The sequence below is a fragment of the Sebastes fasciatus genome, chromosome 11 (assembly GCF_043250625.1).
Source record: "Sebastes fasciatus isolate fSebFas1 chromosome 11, fSebFas1.pri, whole genome shotgun sequence".
Classification (NCBI taxonomy): Eukaryota; Metazoa; Chordata; class Actinopteri; order Perciformes; family Sebastidae; genus Sebastes; species Sebastes fasciatus.
The window spans coordinates 22,270,498-22,286,747 of NC_133805.1; the positions used below are offsets into that span (position 1 = coordinate 22,270,498).

General features: G+C 41.0%; 1 protein-coding gene across 2 annotated transcripts in view; it reads right to left on the reverse strand.

The window, feature by feature from the left end:
• rock1 (Rho-associated, coiled-coil containing protein kinase 1) overlaps nt 1-16,250 on the reverse strand; it is a 36,866-nt gene that overhangs the window by 5,575 nt on the left and 15,041 nt on the right. For both annotated transcript variants that reach the window (XM_074651591.1, XM_074651590.1), the window contains exons 3-27: nt 15,589-15,689; nt 15,248-15,385; nt 14,930-15,105; nt 13,211-13,295; nt 12,894-13,038; nt 11,967-12,105; nt 11,650-11,741; nt 10,550-10,709; nt 9,549-9,624; nt 9,345-9,433; nt 8,948-8,996; nt 8,565-8,700; nt 6,885-6,976; nt 6,494-6,740; nt 5,391-5,497; nt 5,078-5,228; nt 3,810-3,970; nt 3,499-3,683; nt 2,858-2,927; nt 2,668-2,771; nt 2,150-2,315; nt 1,951-2,044; nt 1,776-1,864; nt 1,496-1,687; nt 1,238-1,403 (exon numbers count right to left, since the gene is read on the reverse strand). In XM_074651591.1, coding sequence (XP_074507692.1) covers nt 1,238-1,403; nt 1,496-1,687; nt 1,776-1,864; nt 1,951-2,044; nt 2,150-2,315; nt 2,668-2,771; nt 2,858-2,927; nt 3,499-3,683; nt 3,810-3,970; nt 5,078-5,228; nt 5,391-5,497; nt 6,494-6,740; nt 6,885-6,976; nt 8,565-8,700; nt 8,948-8,996; nt 9,345-9,433; nt 9,549-9,624; nt 10,550-10,709; nt 11,650-11,741; nt 11,967-12,105; nt 12,894-13,038; nt 13,211-13,295; nt 14,930-15,105; nt 15,248-15,385; nt 15,589-15,689 — 3,210 coding nt within the window. The remainder of the gene's footprint in view (nt 1-1,237; nt 1,404-1,495; nt 1,688-1,775; nt 1,865-1,950; nt 2,045-2,149; nt 2,316-2,667; nt 2,772-2,857; nt 2,928-3,498; nt 3,684-3,809; nt 3,971-5,077; nt 5,229-5,390; nt 5,498-6,493; nt 6,741-6,884; nt 6,977-8,564; nt 8,701-8,947; nt 8,997-9,344; nt 9,434-9,548; nt 9,625-10,549; nt 10,710-11,649; nt 11,742-11,966; nt 12,106-12,893; nt 13,039-13,210; nt 13,296-14,929; nt 15,106-15,247; nt 15,386-15,588; nt 15,690-16,250) is intronic.

Consider the following 16,250-nt stretch of genomic DNA (forward strand, 5'->3'; position numbering starts at 1 on the left):
GCTTTAAAAACAAAATTGAAAGATTGCCTCAGCTTTCTAAACCTAAAACCACAGGCACCTGTTCAATAGTCTGTTCAATAAACACCTGATACTAGGTCTTAAATATACACAAGGCTCCTAACACTGAATCATTTCTTAGACCACCCTGAAAGCGTAGATTCAACGCTATACACAAAAAGTACAGAAACTGAGAAACGGACCGATTTCGACCACGACAAAAGACGTTACCTGAACAAAAAGGCAGCATCCCCCAAAGGAAGTACAACGTTTTGTTAATAAGATAAGATGTCTAAACTTGAGCTCACTCAATACAAACATAACCATTCAAACTCATAATTTGATATTTTAAAAACAAGAGGGCCGCAGTTGCTTTCTTTCTAATGGCCACAAGATGCTAATAGCATGGCAAGTTGGTGGGTTTACTTTTTGGATCCACAAGGTGAAACATATCTAAAACAGTAAACAAAACACCAACATTTTAAAACCCATAAAACTATTTTCATTGTTTTGTTGTTTTTGAACAAGACTCCTTCAATACTTAACATCTTTCTGTGCAATTCCCAGACTATTTAGAGACTTAAAGCCCCCCTCCAGACGGGCTGCCTCGGCTGCTTTCTGTTAATTTATCTCCAGCGGGAGACGGTAAAGAAGAGAGCAAGTGAGAGTGACAGTAAGTGTGTTATTTTGTGTAATTCACTACGTTGATTTCACCCCGTTCAACGCACACACAATTGCCATGGTGAAAATAAACACACTAAAGTAAGGTGGAGGAAACTAAAAATAAAAGGAAAACCCTCAGTTTCTGCTAACTACACCTAACTAACTAACTAGAAAGACAAACCAACAGAATGATAAACAGATTTATAGGTTTGCCGCTTCTCAGACTCAAACGAGCATGAGTGCGCCTGCAGCTTGGTGGATGACATAACTTGCAGCTTCTACTATAGTCATACGTCGTATTCCCATTTTACCAACAACCTTCTTCTTCTTTTTTTTTTTCAACTTTGAGCACAAAATTAAGTTATTTGTCCAAAAAGAAATTGGCAAACATTTTGGCTAATCAACTTAGACAAGAAATGACTCAAATAAATATAAAATATTATAGAAATGCCAAAATACACTGGAGGGGGGCTTTAATAGACGCAGAGGAGTCCTGCATTTTGGACCTGAGTTTTTTTGATGTGTAGTAAAAGTAGCAGCAGCAGTGTCCAGTGAGGCCTTGTGGTGGTGATCCTACCTGCGAGGTTGCTGTCCGTCTCATCTGTCTGCAGGCTGGTGACACTAGAGTTTTCCATGCGCTGAGTCAGGTCGTTCAGTTTCTCCCGAAGCTGCTCGATGTCGCTCTCCTTGCTGTCCAGCTGCATCTGCAGCTCGTTGCGATACGTGGATTCCTCTACCAGTTGCTGTTGGCGGCAAAGCCATGAGATGTGGGTTAAAAACAAGGGCAATCTGTGATTTTACTGGGCTCTAGTGTTCTGAAACCTCTTTAACTTACCCCCTGCATCTCGCTCAACTCCTTCTGATACTTGATGGCCATGTGGTTAAACTTCTCCTTCTCCTGGTTAAGTTCCAGCTGGAGTTTGCGGTTCTCCTTCTCCTTCTTCCGCAGGTCGGCAGTGCTGCCCTTCTTCTTCTGGTCCAGCTTCATGTCCTTGCGGTTCATGATCTCTGCCAGCTTGTTCACCGCCTGATATATTAAAGCAGTTAAATAGCTCATCAGTCACCGTTCTCCATTTGCATTATTTGCAAATACCTTCAGACTAAAACATCTTTACCTGAGTCTTCAGTGTGCGCTCTGTGTTGAGGACCTTATCGTAGTTGGCCTTGATTGTATTCGCAATCTCTTCCTTCTGAGCTTCATACTCTGTCAAGAAAAAGAGACTCAGCTTTTCTGCAACAACATAATTATAATGCAGAAAAGAGACGTGGAGGTCAACAAAGGGACAGTACCTTCATCCTGAGTGCTGAGCTTCTCATTTAACTCCGACTTCTCTTTGCTGAGGTTCTCCACATCTTTGGTCAGAGTTTTATTGGATTCCTCAAGCTGCAGAGAAACATCCATATTATCCCCTTTTCCACTCAAAATTGAGACAATAAATTCAGTTGCACGTACAACATAATATTCATTGCGGAGGGAGGATTTGCTCACCCGTGAAATAGTAGACTCCCTTTCCCCGACCTCCTGCTTATGTCTACTCATCGCCTTCTTGTTCTCCTGGTCGAGCTCATAGTACTGTTCCTCCTGCAGCGCCCGGGCAAGCTGCTCCGACTCGGCCTTGGTCACCGTCAGATCCAGCTGGGCAGACAGGGAGTCCCTTTGCCCAGAAGAAAACAAAATTTAGGTTTGTTTTCTTAATTTAGTTGTGACTTTTGCAAGTACGTATTTTCAAATATATCATTCTTATTTTCTTTTTTCATTTTTGCCTTTGGGCTTCATGACTCTATGACTTGCTGATATTCCTATATTTTGGGAGGATTAATACGTATTGGTAGCATATGTCTTTGCCAATGTTGTGTTGTGTATTCGTGTACAAAAAAAATCAAATAAAACAGATTGCAAACAAAAAAGAGCTCAAAACAATAGGACATAAAACCATGAGCTGATATTTGTGTGGTTGCATCAATAAAGTGATTGCCTTGAGGCCACAATAGAACTGAGTCTCTTACCTTTCACTGCACAACTCCTGCACCTTTTTATGAGCGTCTTGTACCTGCCGGTTCCTTTCCTCAATCTCCTCTTTTAGTTCCTTGACCTGAGTTTTGTAAAGCGTCTGAGGGGGAGGACAGACAGACAGTTTAGCCAGTGGCTTTCACATTTTAATAAAGAGGACATTGGAGAACCGAGACTCATACTTACAGAAAAATACTGTTCGGCCTCAAGCTGGTCCTGAAGTTCCCTCATCTGTCCCTCGTTGCCTCTGTATTGTCTGTCAACACATCAACCAAATGCATTAAGTACTTTATTTCCATTTCTTCATTAATTCTATCTAATTTGACACATTCACAAATTTGAGCAAACAGCACCAGACAAACAGAGTCCGTGCACTCGCACCACAGCCAGCGGCACGGGCTGCAGCGCTGGCCAGAGGATTAGCAACGGAGTGGATGGAGCTGGACTCTAAACTCTAATCCTCTGATGTAAACACTGTTGCAGAACAGCTTTGGCATGGTCGCCCTCTAAGCTGGAATAATAGCACTTATTTGGAAATAGCAGGCAATTGTAGGGCAATTTACGCCTTGACTTCCAAAGAGCATTACTGGCCATTGCAGCAATAACAGAAAATTAGAGCTCCTGGCTGCAGCTCCTGCCAGCTAATTTCACAGTTCTATTAACTGGCACAACGGTGTAGGTAACCTTACATTTTCCTAATAAACATAATACAAGTGTTTATTCTATTTATTATCATTTCTATTCTGTTTATTTTATACAAATTGCAAGGAGACAATGGTAAAGTGATTAGTGGATGGATAACATTCTCGTGCAGGAATGCCGCTCACTTGGTTAGCTGCGCCAGCTGGAACTCCAGCGAGCGTTTGCTCTCTAGCGCCGTGTTGATCTCCTGTTTGAGCTGCTTCTCCGAACACCGTAGACGGTCCACCTCCTGCAGGCGGTTCTTCAGCTCGCTCTGAGACTGTACGCGCTTGCTCGACTCCTGATCTCCCTGTATCCGCAGATTCTTCACCTGGGGAAGGACGACACATGAGAGGTTGTGATGTGTCACTGATAAAAGGCACATTAAGCTGTACGCAGAGGCATCTTTATTTAATGCAGCTGAATATTAAAAGCCAGAGTGAGAGGGACTACTTACCTCATCTTCCAGCCTCTCTTTTTGCTTCATCAGCTGCTCCATCTTCTGCACAGACTGCTTGAGGTCAAACTCTAACATGGAGCACTGCTTCTCGACCTCCACTATCCGGCACTCCGCTCGCATCCTCGCGCCGTTCTCCTCGGATATCTTCTGCGTAACAGCTGGAGTAGGGCAGTGACAGAGAAACAGTCAATTCCCTGTTCTACTGCCAACTGACAGAATATCAATCATCGTTGAAAGCCCTGACGAAGACCTACAGTTGTTGAAACATGTTGGCTTTTTCAGTGATTTAGCCACCATAATAAAGGCTTTTTAATATATTTCCTTCCTCGTTCGCCACTTGTTTTAATATTTTGGAGTGCCTGGATTGCGTTCTGGTCTATCATGTTTTTTTCCCACATTTTCCAAGAGCATCCGACACGTTTTAGCCTTACGGTTGAGTACACAAAGCAACCAGTTATCTCTCTCTCAGAATATCAACTTCGTAACGCTGAATTCACACTGAAGAATTCAACTGTACGATAGGCACTTATTCAGACAGTTCCCTTCCACATTTAATAACTAAATGGGGGAACAGAAACAGCAAGAATACTATGTGTTGTGATCATTTATCAATGTCTGAGTATCAGTAGAACAAATGTGACAGAGCTGGATTAACACAAAATTTGATTTTCAGCAGCTAATATGCATTTTCTCACCATTTTTCTATTCATGTTCGATTACTAAGGCCTTACTCTGAGCTGGGTTTGTTCTAAGGCATTTGTTTTCTGTAAACTACATCATGTCTTTGGAGCAGGCAACACAACAACGTGTTAATAGATGGGGACATAAAATCCAGATGAAAAAAATGTCCTTAAACCTTTTGGTAAAAATCATTGCCAGTAATGAGCCTTAATTATTAGCAAGAGAACTATCATGTGCCTTTTTCACCCGGACACATCATCATTCTACTGCAAAAAAAAACTGCTTTAGAGTCCTGCATTAATATGCAATGAGGCGCTGTCCTGACATGCTGTCTGGCTTACACTCCCTGAATTCCTCCCACCCAAACATCCCCTGCAGGTGAGTCAGATCAGATGGTAGACGAGACAGATGAAACAGGAACAGGTCAGAAAGAAGTTAATTAAAATAAAAGGTGGAGAGGCGATAAAAATGAAAAGACGAAGACGTTCAAATAGGATTCAAGAAAAAGAAGGAGGCAAGTAGAAAAAAGCAGAGAGATAAACAGTGGAGCAGCCAGGGCATGCTCCGACATAGTACTGGCATACCATTCATGGCAGCTGATTTGGCTTCTTCAATAGACTCGTATTTGTCAGTGAGCTGTGCCCGCGTCACCCTGTGTTCAGTCTGCTCCTGCTCCAGACGCTGCTGCAAGGTCTTCAGTTTGTAGTTCAGGTCGATCTCCAGGTTGTTCTTTTCCTGTGGGCACCAGGCAAACAACATGAAGGCAAGCTGGACACACAACTGTCCCGTCATCTAATAGATGATATAACTAGAAATAACAGCAATTCCTAAAATTCTACAGGGTGGAAGCACATGCGTATCTGCACAAGTATTACTACTAGTACTTCTTGTGTATACCTTCTCCAGGTTGTTGCTCCTCTCCTGGCTCTGTTTGCGTTCTGTCTCCACTTTGGCGAGGCTGTGCTTCAAGTTTTTGTTGTCTTCTTGCAGCCCTGTCATCCTCGCTGAGAACGGATGATAAAACACAAATAGTCACTTTCATGGTGTTTATGATATACACAAAACCCTTTTTATTACAGCCATTCAGCCTTCATATTATTATTCTGAAGATTCTTATTATTATGCAGCTACTACTCCATAATTGTTTTATTATTCTTATGTGCAATAAGGATTAAACTGTACAATAAAATGTACAATAGTTCAACTGTGTAATACTCTTATATTAAATATTCTTATTTAATTTGTATTCATACTATTCTGGCATTTATAGTTAACACATTTTATAAATCCCACCTCTCAGCAATTTGAATTTACTTATTTGCACTGTGGTTATATATTGTATGTATTTGATGCACATATTCTTATATTTCTAATTTCTTCTTATTTTTATTATTATTTATATTTCTTTACATATATTTTGTTATACACTGTAGCATTATGTACATAATTTACATTGTCCCATACTCCTTTATTTCTATTTTCTTACATTTCTTTATGCTTTTATATAAGAGCAACTATAACGTCCCAATTTCCCCCTGGGGATCAATGATGATCAATTTCTAATTATGATTCTGATTTCATACATTTCAATGTTTAGAACTTTCACCACAAAAAAAGGCCCAATACTTGTTTGACATACTGTGCTTGACTGTTCTGACTTTTAAGTGTCTTTCAAAGTCCCTCCATCACAGTGCTTCCTTCCTCACTAATTCTAGGACTTTCAGAAGCTTGTTCGCATTAGGAGAGCTGAGAGATATATCAGTGACTGATGGGACTGCTGTGGGCATTGTCGGTGCTTGGGCATGTCTCACACATCAGTGGGAGAGTGTTCTTTTATGTGGAATTTCCGAAGCTGTCTCAAATGTCTGAATGAGATTAAAAGAGTTATACTTAACCACACTGAGACGGTTTAATAAATTCAAATTCTGCCCTTTTCTTTTCTCTTAGGTACTTTATACACCCCTGTCTTTGTCAGTGTCATCATATACAGTATGTGTCACCTTGCAGCTCCCTGATCTCCTCTGAGCCCATGCTGTAGTTCCTCCTCTCCGAGTCCAGGGTGCTCTGAAGAAGCAGCACTTCCTTCTCCAACTGGGCCTTCTCCCCGTCCGCCCCGCGGCTCCTCTCCTGCAGCTCGCGGTTCAAGCTCTCCAACTGGCTCATCGACTTAGCCATCTCTGTGTGGCTCTTCCTCAGTCTCGCCGCCGTGTCCGACTCTGCACGCAGGAGGTCGTTGGCCTCTTCCATCTGTCAATCAAAACGGAGAGGGCCAGGAGGGGAAATTAAGTTGAATGCATCGTCATCCACTAGTTCAGACTGTGTGTGTGTGTGTGTGTGTGTGTGTGTGTGTGTGTGTGTGCAGCGTGCATGTGTGTCTATTATATACAGTACCTGATTCTGCAGCTGGACGACCTTGTCATTTGAGGCCTGAGAGTTCTGGCTGATCCTCCTCATATCTTCAAGCTGCTCCTTCAAAGTCGACACTAGAAAAAAAAGCAGACGGGAAATAAATTAAGACTTCACTTAAGGGCTTCATTTAATGCTAGATTCATGTGGTGTCGGAATTATGAGTACCTTAAAGTCAGAACAACAACATTTTTGTACACGACTTGCCGAGTTGACGGCACTTACGCAGAAACATAGTGGGCGAAAGTAAATATTGGTTTGATGGTAAGAAACTCTTTATTAAGTCACATATTGCATATCAATTTTCTATCCACATGTAATTTGTAATATGGCATTAGGTTGTAACCGTTAGTTGCTGTCCACATATAATGACCTAGATTAGTTAGAAAAGTTATTTATTAGCATCAACCCTGATAACAAGTCAGGTAACGCAATATTTTAGTGGTTTCAGGGAATGCACTGGTGCAGCAACAAGTATGGGACAAAACCACCAATATAAAGCTTCAAACTGTTTCAGCATACTTGGATAGTGTGTTGCTTAAACGCTCTCAGCAATAAAAATACAACACATCTTTTTTGTAGCATCCATGTTGTTTCCACATTACGACTTAAAGCTCATGAACACACCGAAGTCGGAAGAGACCATCCTGACCAATCCCAAACTAGTGGTACGTGTCCACGGGGGCGTTTTTGGACGCAAGACATCGTCTCTCGTTATGTTTGCTCTGCTAGTGTCTTCGTCGTGTCTGGCTGTTTATTATTTTATCTTTGTAAGGTGTCCTTGGGTGTCCTGTAAGGTGTCACCAAATAAAATTTATTATTATTATGACTATTATTGTCTTGCTTCCCAGCATTGGACTCTCAATGGGCTGCCACAAGACACCCGATTGGAGGAACGCTTTCCCTCGTGGGCTGCTGCTCCCATCTTTCAAACCAGAACCAACATGGCGGCTACTTTGGAAACTTTTTTCTCGTATATTACAAAAATGTTCACCAAAATGTGTTTCTGAAAACATTTTAGGCAAGAAATAAGTCATGCAGTTGCTGAATCCGTCTTTATTTTAGATCGACAACGGTTAGTTCAAAAGTTTTTCGGTAGTTTCCGGAGGCGGTGAGTCACACTAGACGCCCCCTGATTTGCATAAAGTAGCCTAGACCTCAACTTTATGCAAACGAGGCTCACGAAACGGGACTGTCCGTCTCTCAAAAACGCAACACTACGCTGCCAGAATGCATTGCATGGCTGCTTACATAGACAATGAATGGGAAGTGTGGAAAGGATGAATCCTGTGGAGACGTACCATAAATCCTCCGCTCTAAATGACATGCACAGCATATCAAGTCTTCAACTCTAACAGTTTATTGCTTGTTAATCCATTTAGTGCTGTCTTCTGTTGCAAATTAAAAGGAAAGTCCGATAAACATGTGCATGGTTTAACAGTTAACCAGATGTGTAGTTAGCAGTGAGCAGGGTGAAGGTCACACCAGGATACCAGTTAATCCATGTGGGGGCATATGTCTTGACCAGATCAAGTGATGCTGAGTGCATAGGGCATCAACATGAAACAAAACTCAAATACCGACTGCTTCCGCGCTTCACTCTACAATTAGACTTTAATTGCACGGTGTCTGAATCATACATCAGCAGCACCTCATTATCTTTACCCTCATTCTCCAAATTGCGTCTCTTCTCTGCATCCTGGTCAGCTTTTCTTTGGTACTCTGTGAATCTGTGCTGCAGCATGATCTTGTCCTTCTCCAACCCAGACATGCTGCCCTCCGCGTTCTTCCTCAGGTTCGCCTGTGGCAAAGGAACAACAGAGCGGCTGTGATGTAGCAGGAAGAAACCCGTCCTTAATCCAGCCCCTGAACAGTCATCTATTCAGCTTCATCGTGTGATTCTATCATCACACTTTTTAGATGTTATTACCAAAACAACAAGCTGCAGAGGTAAGTTCTTTTTATGAACATAATTGCAATTAAAGAAGCGAACATCGCACATTTATAATTTGTCCATAAGAAGACTTTTGAGAGAAAAAAAGGGTCACCTCTTCATCCAGTTCTTTCATGATCTTGTCGATCTTGGTGTTTGACGTCCTGGGGAGAACACAATTTGAGAAAAATACTTAACTACATTGAATGTCTCTTGAATAAAAATCTCATGTTCATTGCCGTGTACTAACGTCTGGTTTACTCTTTATGAATAAACATGCATCCAGGGGGTTAATAAAACATTGACACCATGTCATAATAACTTATCTATGGCCCTTTTCGCATTTACAAATGTCCCAATTTAACTAGAAAAACTATTTTTTTAGAAGTAAATATTTATATCTTCTGACTAAACCTCCCTCTGTAATGCTATTGTCTATCTTGCATCTTGTCTTTGCTTTGACTACGTAAGCCGCTACCTTTTTGTGTGTGATTAAAAGTCTGGTTCCATACCTGCATTTCTGCTCCAACTCATCCTTCAGCTGCATCTCACTATGGAGCTGCTCCTCCAGCTGGTAGATCCTCTTCTGCAGGTTTTCCAGCTAAAAACACGAAATAAACTATCTTAGATCTTCATAGATACAGACAGATAATGCATACAACTGCATTAAGGGAAATTGAAGAATTTGGCAGATATTCTACATCACTTCTACTGACATGACTCTTGTCTTCCTTTGTGGAGCTGCTACGTTTGTCGCTGGCCTTTCTGGCGGCGGTGGAGCTGCGAACAATGCTGGAAACAGGACATGTTTTATTATTGAAATATAATCACAAGCGTTATATTAAAACCTCTCCTCAGGGTGAAAACTATTTCACAGAAGAAATAAGTAGAACAACATTTTAAATTGCAGGAGCATTTACACGACAATGGAAGAGTTAACATATCTGCAAAATTTGCTATAGAATAAGGTATTCAAACAATGTCTACTATGACAAATTCATTTCTACCATGAAAACAGTGCTCTCTATGGATTGCTACTGAAGTCACAAGTCATTTTAAAGGGGAACTACACCCATTTTCAAAATTCATACATGTTAATCCTATGGTCTAAGCCAGTCCAAAAAACAGCTCTCGCTCAAATCCAAAAACTACAGCTCTAAAACTCAAACTTGTGATGTCATTGGGTATAAAGTCTGGCGCTGCTCCATAGACAATTGATAGGGAGAGATGTTCTTGATGACACTGGGAGCACCTAGGGGAATGTTCTCAGTATATGGGAACATTTTATGTTTCACAACTGACAACACTACAATATAACAAAGCACATGTGGGTATTAAAAAAGAAAACAAACATTCTGTGCGTCCATAAAATCAGTCTCCCGTTCATTGTCTATGGAGCAGCTCCAGACTTTATACTCTATGATATCACAAGTTTGAGACTTACTTCTCTGGTTTCTGGCTTTGAGAGAGAGGAGCTCATGTTCATAAGTACTGATTGGACTTCCCCCGGCCATGGAAATAACATATTGGAATTCTTAATTTACTTGTAAGTGGTGTTCCCCTTTAAGACTTGGGAATACTTACTGAACAATGCATCATGTCATCAGTACAGATACATCACTGTAAAAACATTTGCACTTATGTGGGCAATTAAGTGTCACAAGAAATCAAATCAACAGCGCTGCATGTCGATTATAAACGTGTCTGGCAGACTCACTGCTGGCTGCTGTAGTAAGTGAAGCCTACGAAGGGGAGCTGGTTGCCCACAAAGGCCTTTGGTATGGGGAAGGTCTCCTCCTCTCCCCGATCCTCCTCGATGTCATCAAAGTTACTGGTGTCGACGTCGCTGCTCAGCTCAGGCACTACCGGGGCAGCCGCTACACACGGGGTAAGAAAACACGGAAGATTCATGATGACAGACAGGGCCACCCCAGTTCATTACAGATGATAAATCACTGTGTGTTAAAGGCACAGTCCATGATTCAACCAAAATGTAAAACACAGGTTTCAGCAGAAGACCCTCTGGAAATGATTGTTTTGTTTACATCAGTAAACACAGCAGTAAAATAAGCATAGAATGTTTATTAAGATCTGTTAACAAGCAAAATGCTCATTCTTCATCATTAATAACATATACAAATATAACTGTGATTTACATGCTCATATTAGGCCTTGAAAATGGTCAGTTAACCCAAATCATGTTTTTTTACTTCTTTTTGCCTCTATTATTTTCAATAAATCGTTTCTTTTATAATCTGTCATAACTGTATTTTGAAGTAGATGACCTTCCAGGTAGATCAGAAACACAGAAACAAGTGTTTCACTTTCCTCTGCAGAGTTTTTCTGGATCACAGATCTCCTTTGAAACTCTCTTTAAAACAAGGGAAAGCAGCCAGCTAGCAGAGCTGCTCAGCCAGTGGAACGACACCAAAGTGCTGACTTCAGCCTAGTAAAGTATTAAACATAAAGCCACTAAAGAACTGACTATAGCTCCTGGATTTAGCCCTACATTTCTAATCTCTCTCTGCTCCAGCGTCAATCCCCGGCGCATTAACATTTGCGATGGGACTGCTTCCCCGTTGTTGGCCTCAAAAAGCGCTGCGCTGCCAATTATGCCTCGGAGCAGGAATCACGTTAAGTCTTGGAAAGGATACTGAATGAATGGCTCGTCTGCAAGAATTTCCTGCAAGTGTCTGTAGTAGGTCAAATGGAAAACATGATCGCTGGCTACATGATTGCAGTAACAGTGAGCAGGTTGCCAAATGAAATGGGAGGTGTGAAAGTAATCCGTAATCTTAACGGTGAAAATGCTCTTACTGTCTCTGATGTTCTCCCACGTCCACTGGTCATTCTTGAAGAAAGGATGCCTCTTGATCTCATCTACACCGTTACGGCCGAGTCGAACTTCCCTGTGGGGGTCAAGGAGGACACACTTAGCTTGATTCTTGAACAGTTATGTGTGTGATTTTCAGAACACCAGTAGAAGCAGTTCTTAAATATCTCTGTCAATCAAGATTCTTTCCACTGAGGGTCCTCTACACTGGGAAACAATCAATGCCTAAACAAGGAAAGGCTATAATGATAAGAACCCACTTCAAATGGCACTTCCAATGCTTAGCATGCCACTATCTAACCTGTCAGTCAGGAAAGCACAGATGAGATTCTTGGCGTCATTGGAGATGTCGCTGTCGTCGGGGAAGGTCAGGGCATTCTTGTGGTTCATAATTTTGCTGTAGGTCCCCACCAGGGAGTCTGCATAGAAAGGAGTGTCGCCTGCACACAACACAAAACAAACAAGAGATAATATGATACTGTGGACAAGATATGTTCACAGTAAGAACAAACTGTGTGAAACATACAAAACATATACTAGAAAGCTTCAGAGTCTCACTAATGGAGAGAAAGGTAGAAACAGATTTTTTGATGTTTTTTAACATAAACTTCATACTATTAATAAGAATTATGACAGGTATAGGGATATCACAAGAGCCGATACTTCGGTACCAAGTCAATGCCAAAATTCTGAAAACGTTACAGTACTCGTTTTTCTATCGTCAGGGCTCGAAACTAAGAGCTAGTTATCGTTAGCCGTTATCAGCTGGTAAGCAGCACAGTCCTGCATGGAGCTAACAGCTAACGTTAACGAGAGATGCCATCGATTTATATTATGATGCGTTCAGGCTCTGTTCAGTAAAAAAAAATTGTATCACTATGTGTTCAAATGTAATCTTGTAAAATGTCATTTTTGGTGAGAAACTAGAATAAATCCAGTTGTTTGAAGGAGATGTATTCACAGCAATGTAAAGTGGATAATAGAGAGGGAATTATGACTTGTTTAACTTAATGACTTGAATGCTAATGGTAATAAAGCAGCGTATGTTGAAGTTCATGGGATATATTGTTTTACTTTTGCTTTTTACTGCAGTATCGAATTGATAGAGCATCATGAAATTTCACTGGTATTGGTATCTGCTACTAAATATCTGGTATTGTGACAACCCTAGACTGGTATAATAACATTAATGTTGACATTTACAGGAAATATTTAATCAAAAACTCACCAACTAGCATTTCGTACAGGAACACTCCAACTGACCACCAGTCACACTCTCGGCCATAATAGCCGTCTCCTCCTTGGGATTTCAGTACCTCGGGCGAAATGTAGTCTGGAGTTCCCACTGCTGTGTCGCATCGTACCATACCATCCTGAAGAGGAGAAACATTTTAAAAATCAGCAGTTTCATCTTTGTAATAATGAATCCTGTCTGTCAAAAACCAAGAATGTTTTTCATCGACCTAAATAATCAGCAAAACCACTTAAAATATCATATTCATAATGTATGTGGTGTGATTCATTATGGTGACGGAAATGTGATACCTTGTTCATTTTCATGCAGGTCCCAAAGTCGGCCAGTTTTAAGTGGCCTGCTTTGTCTAGCAACATGTTATCAGGCTTCACATCCCTGAGGAGGCAAAAATACAGTGATATCAAACACATAACAACACACACACAAAACATCAAACTCACGCACGTTGCATGCGTTTATGTGTAGTTACGGTTAGAGCTGCTTGAGGGTGCCAAAAAAACAGCTCTCCAAATCGCAAGTGCTGCAGCGTTCTGCAGCAATAGGTCAGAGGTAATGAGGTATGAAGGAGGCTGGGACCCCAGAGAGTGAATTTATGTTTTCTTCACATTTCTTTTTCACTAGAACTTCCAGCGAGCTAATGGGAAAATAGCAGAGAGCTATTTAACACGAATGTCATGGTGTGAATTTTCCACCATTGCAGCCGTGCACAGAGCTTGGTGTGTAGAACAACATCAGTAAGCATTTTTACAAAAGGAACAAATATTCCACGGCTGCTGTGTGTAGAAATGATATCATAAAAATATGAGATTGGTTAACTTACTACTCCAATATACATTACAGATCTACAGCCAACATCATGGGACTGAACTGAACAGAAGCAACTCTAATAACAATTTAAAATTAATCATATAATAGTCATATAAATCACAACAGAAAACTCATTTTAAAACCTATAACGGGTTATAAATACAGGTAGAGAAGTCAGATATTAGGGGGAAAAAATGCATGATATATGACGCTGTAATGTTGGGAAAGCATACATTTAAACAAGCAGTAATGCAGCATGACACCTATAGTTAGAAGAACACTAGCAAATAACTGGTATTTATGCTAAAAACAGTGCATCTGACCCTAGACTTCCTGCCACCACACCTTATAGATCCTACTGCATATCTCCCAGTTGTCAAGGACCATAAAAGATAAATGATTTTACGCGTTTACTTCGGATGAGGTTTCAGAGGCAATACAAAACAGACTACGAAACCTTAGGGCAGTGGTTCTCAAACTTTTTCTGTCACCCCCCCCCCGACTCCCTTTGGAGGAAGAAATATTTTCAGGCCCCCCCTGTTAGATAACAACCAGTAACGAATTTTGGAAATAATTAAGATCTCTCTTTTTTCAATAATCTTTGACTTTTGGACTGAGGCGTTTACAGGCGTTTACAGAGAACGCCGACGGAACGCCGCGTCAATTGCTCTGTGTGTGTTTGAGAGAGAGGAGGAAAGAAGGAGTTGGAAGGTAGGCTAATTTTTCTGTAAGTTTAATAATAACTATAATGTCAACGTTAGGAATGAAGCTTCAAACTACTCGGTGCAGCCCTACTTCGTCATATTTTCTTTTGATTACCATCAGATGAGCACGTTGTCTTGTTTCTCCCCGAAACATCGTCTGTTTTTCTTTTTGTCCCTGTCAAATATCTGTCCATTCTGTAAACCTACAGACTGTCTGAATGAACAACATTGCTGTATAAAGAACTGCTTTGTTTACTGCTCCGCTGGGAAAAAGAATCTTATGTCAAAATACGAATTGTGCATCACATTTTCCCCCGGTCATGCGCGCCCCACCCGTCATGCCCCACAGTTTGAGAACCACTACCGTAGGGACTGCCTCACAGATGTAAGACATAACATTTTCCATCAGAAATGAATCACATCAATGCGTTTTATTGCAGCCAATCTGAAAATCAAACCGACAAACACAAATGAGACGGGGAGAAGTTTTGTTGTTACCTGTGAATGAAGCCCATGGAGTGGATCCCGTCCAAAGCCAGCACCACTTCGGCCGTGTAAAAGCGGGCCCACTTCTCCGGGACGTCATAGTTACTCATCAAGTTAACCAAGTCGCCGCCCGGCATATATTCCATCACCATGTAGAGGTAGCGGTCGTCTTGGAATGCAAAAAAGAGCTGCAGAATAGAAGATAAAAGACATAATTAGTTAAAACAAAGAATAAACAAAGCCAGTCAAAAGTCAAAAAAATCTCTTACATATACGACATATAGTAACACCACACTAGGTTTTAGATGCCTTCTTTCTACCACATCATACCTGCACCACCCAAGAGCTGTCGGCAAAAGCCATGATGTCCCTCTCCTCCCAAAAGAAAGCAGAGTCCGACCTCTTGATCATCTCAAACTTGCTCAGCAGCTTCATGGCGTATACCTTGCATGTGGCTTTGTGTCTTACCTGGATGGAAGAGGTGACAATCAAATTAGGCGTATTCAAGTACTCATAAACAAACATTGTTTTAGAGCAACACATAAGGAATATTTGATTATTTTTTTAACTAATAAAGACAAAATACTGACTATAAACCTTTAAGAAAGTTGCAGTGGTATAAGTAATATAGACAGCGTTATTTAAAAAAAAACACAAAATGGCATTCTTACCAATTGCACCTCTCCAAATGCTCCCCTCCCAATAACTTTAACCACCTCATAGTCCACTGCTTTCATGCGTAGATCACGAATTTTACTAATGGTTTCCTTGTCTGGAAAAAAACAACAAGTAAAGACAGATGTTAATAGAAAATCGAAGCTATAGAAGTTGTTGTATTGACCTTTAAGAGGAGTCTTTTCCTTCACGTTAATGCAGTATACGGTGCCTGAGAGAGCTTGCAGAGTATGGTTTTTTTTCGTTATTAAAGTACAGTTTCCAGTGGTTGCATTTTGTATGGGAGATCCACCACCCCTTTTATTTATTACCCAACATCATTTAAGTGTCACATAACGTCTACATACAGTATAACAGCGGTTGACTTTCATAGTGAACATCCAGTCTGTTGGAAAACGGATCAGAAAAAGCTGACAGCGTCTCTGCACAGCTGAGAGCTGCTGTTTGTTGCTTACTGAGAGTTGGCCTCTCCCCGATGTAACAATGTGTGCTCCCCTAGGGGAGATAGTATTCACTGTTCAACCAAATTTGGTCATAGTTGAACTAAGGGGGGGATAATGTTCAATTCACATGGGTCACAACTGGCACTGGAACGCATGGAAAAGAGGGGATGCGGGGGCATGCGAGTTCAATTGATCTAAAAATAAAAAGCAAGGCC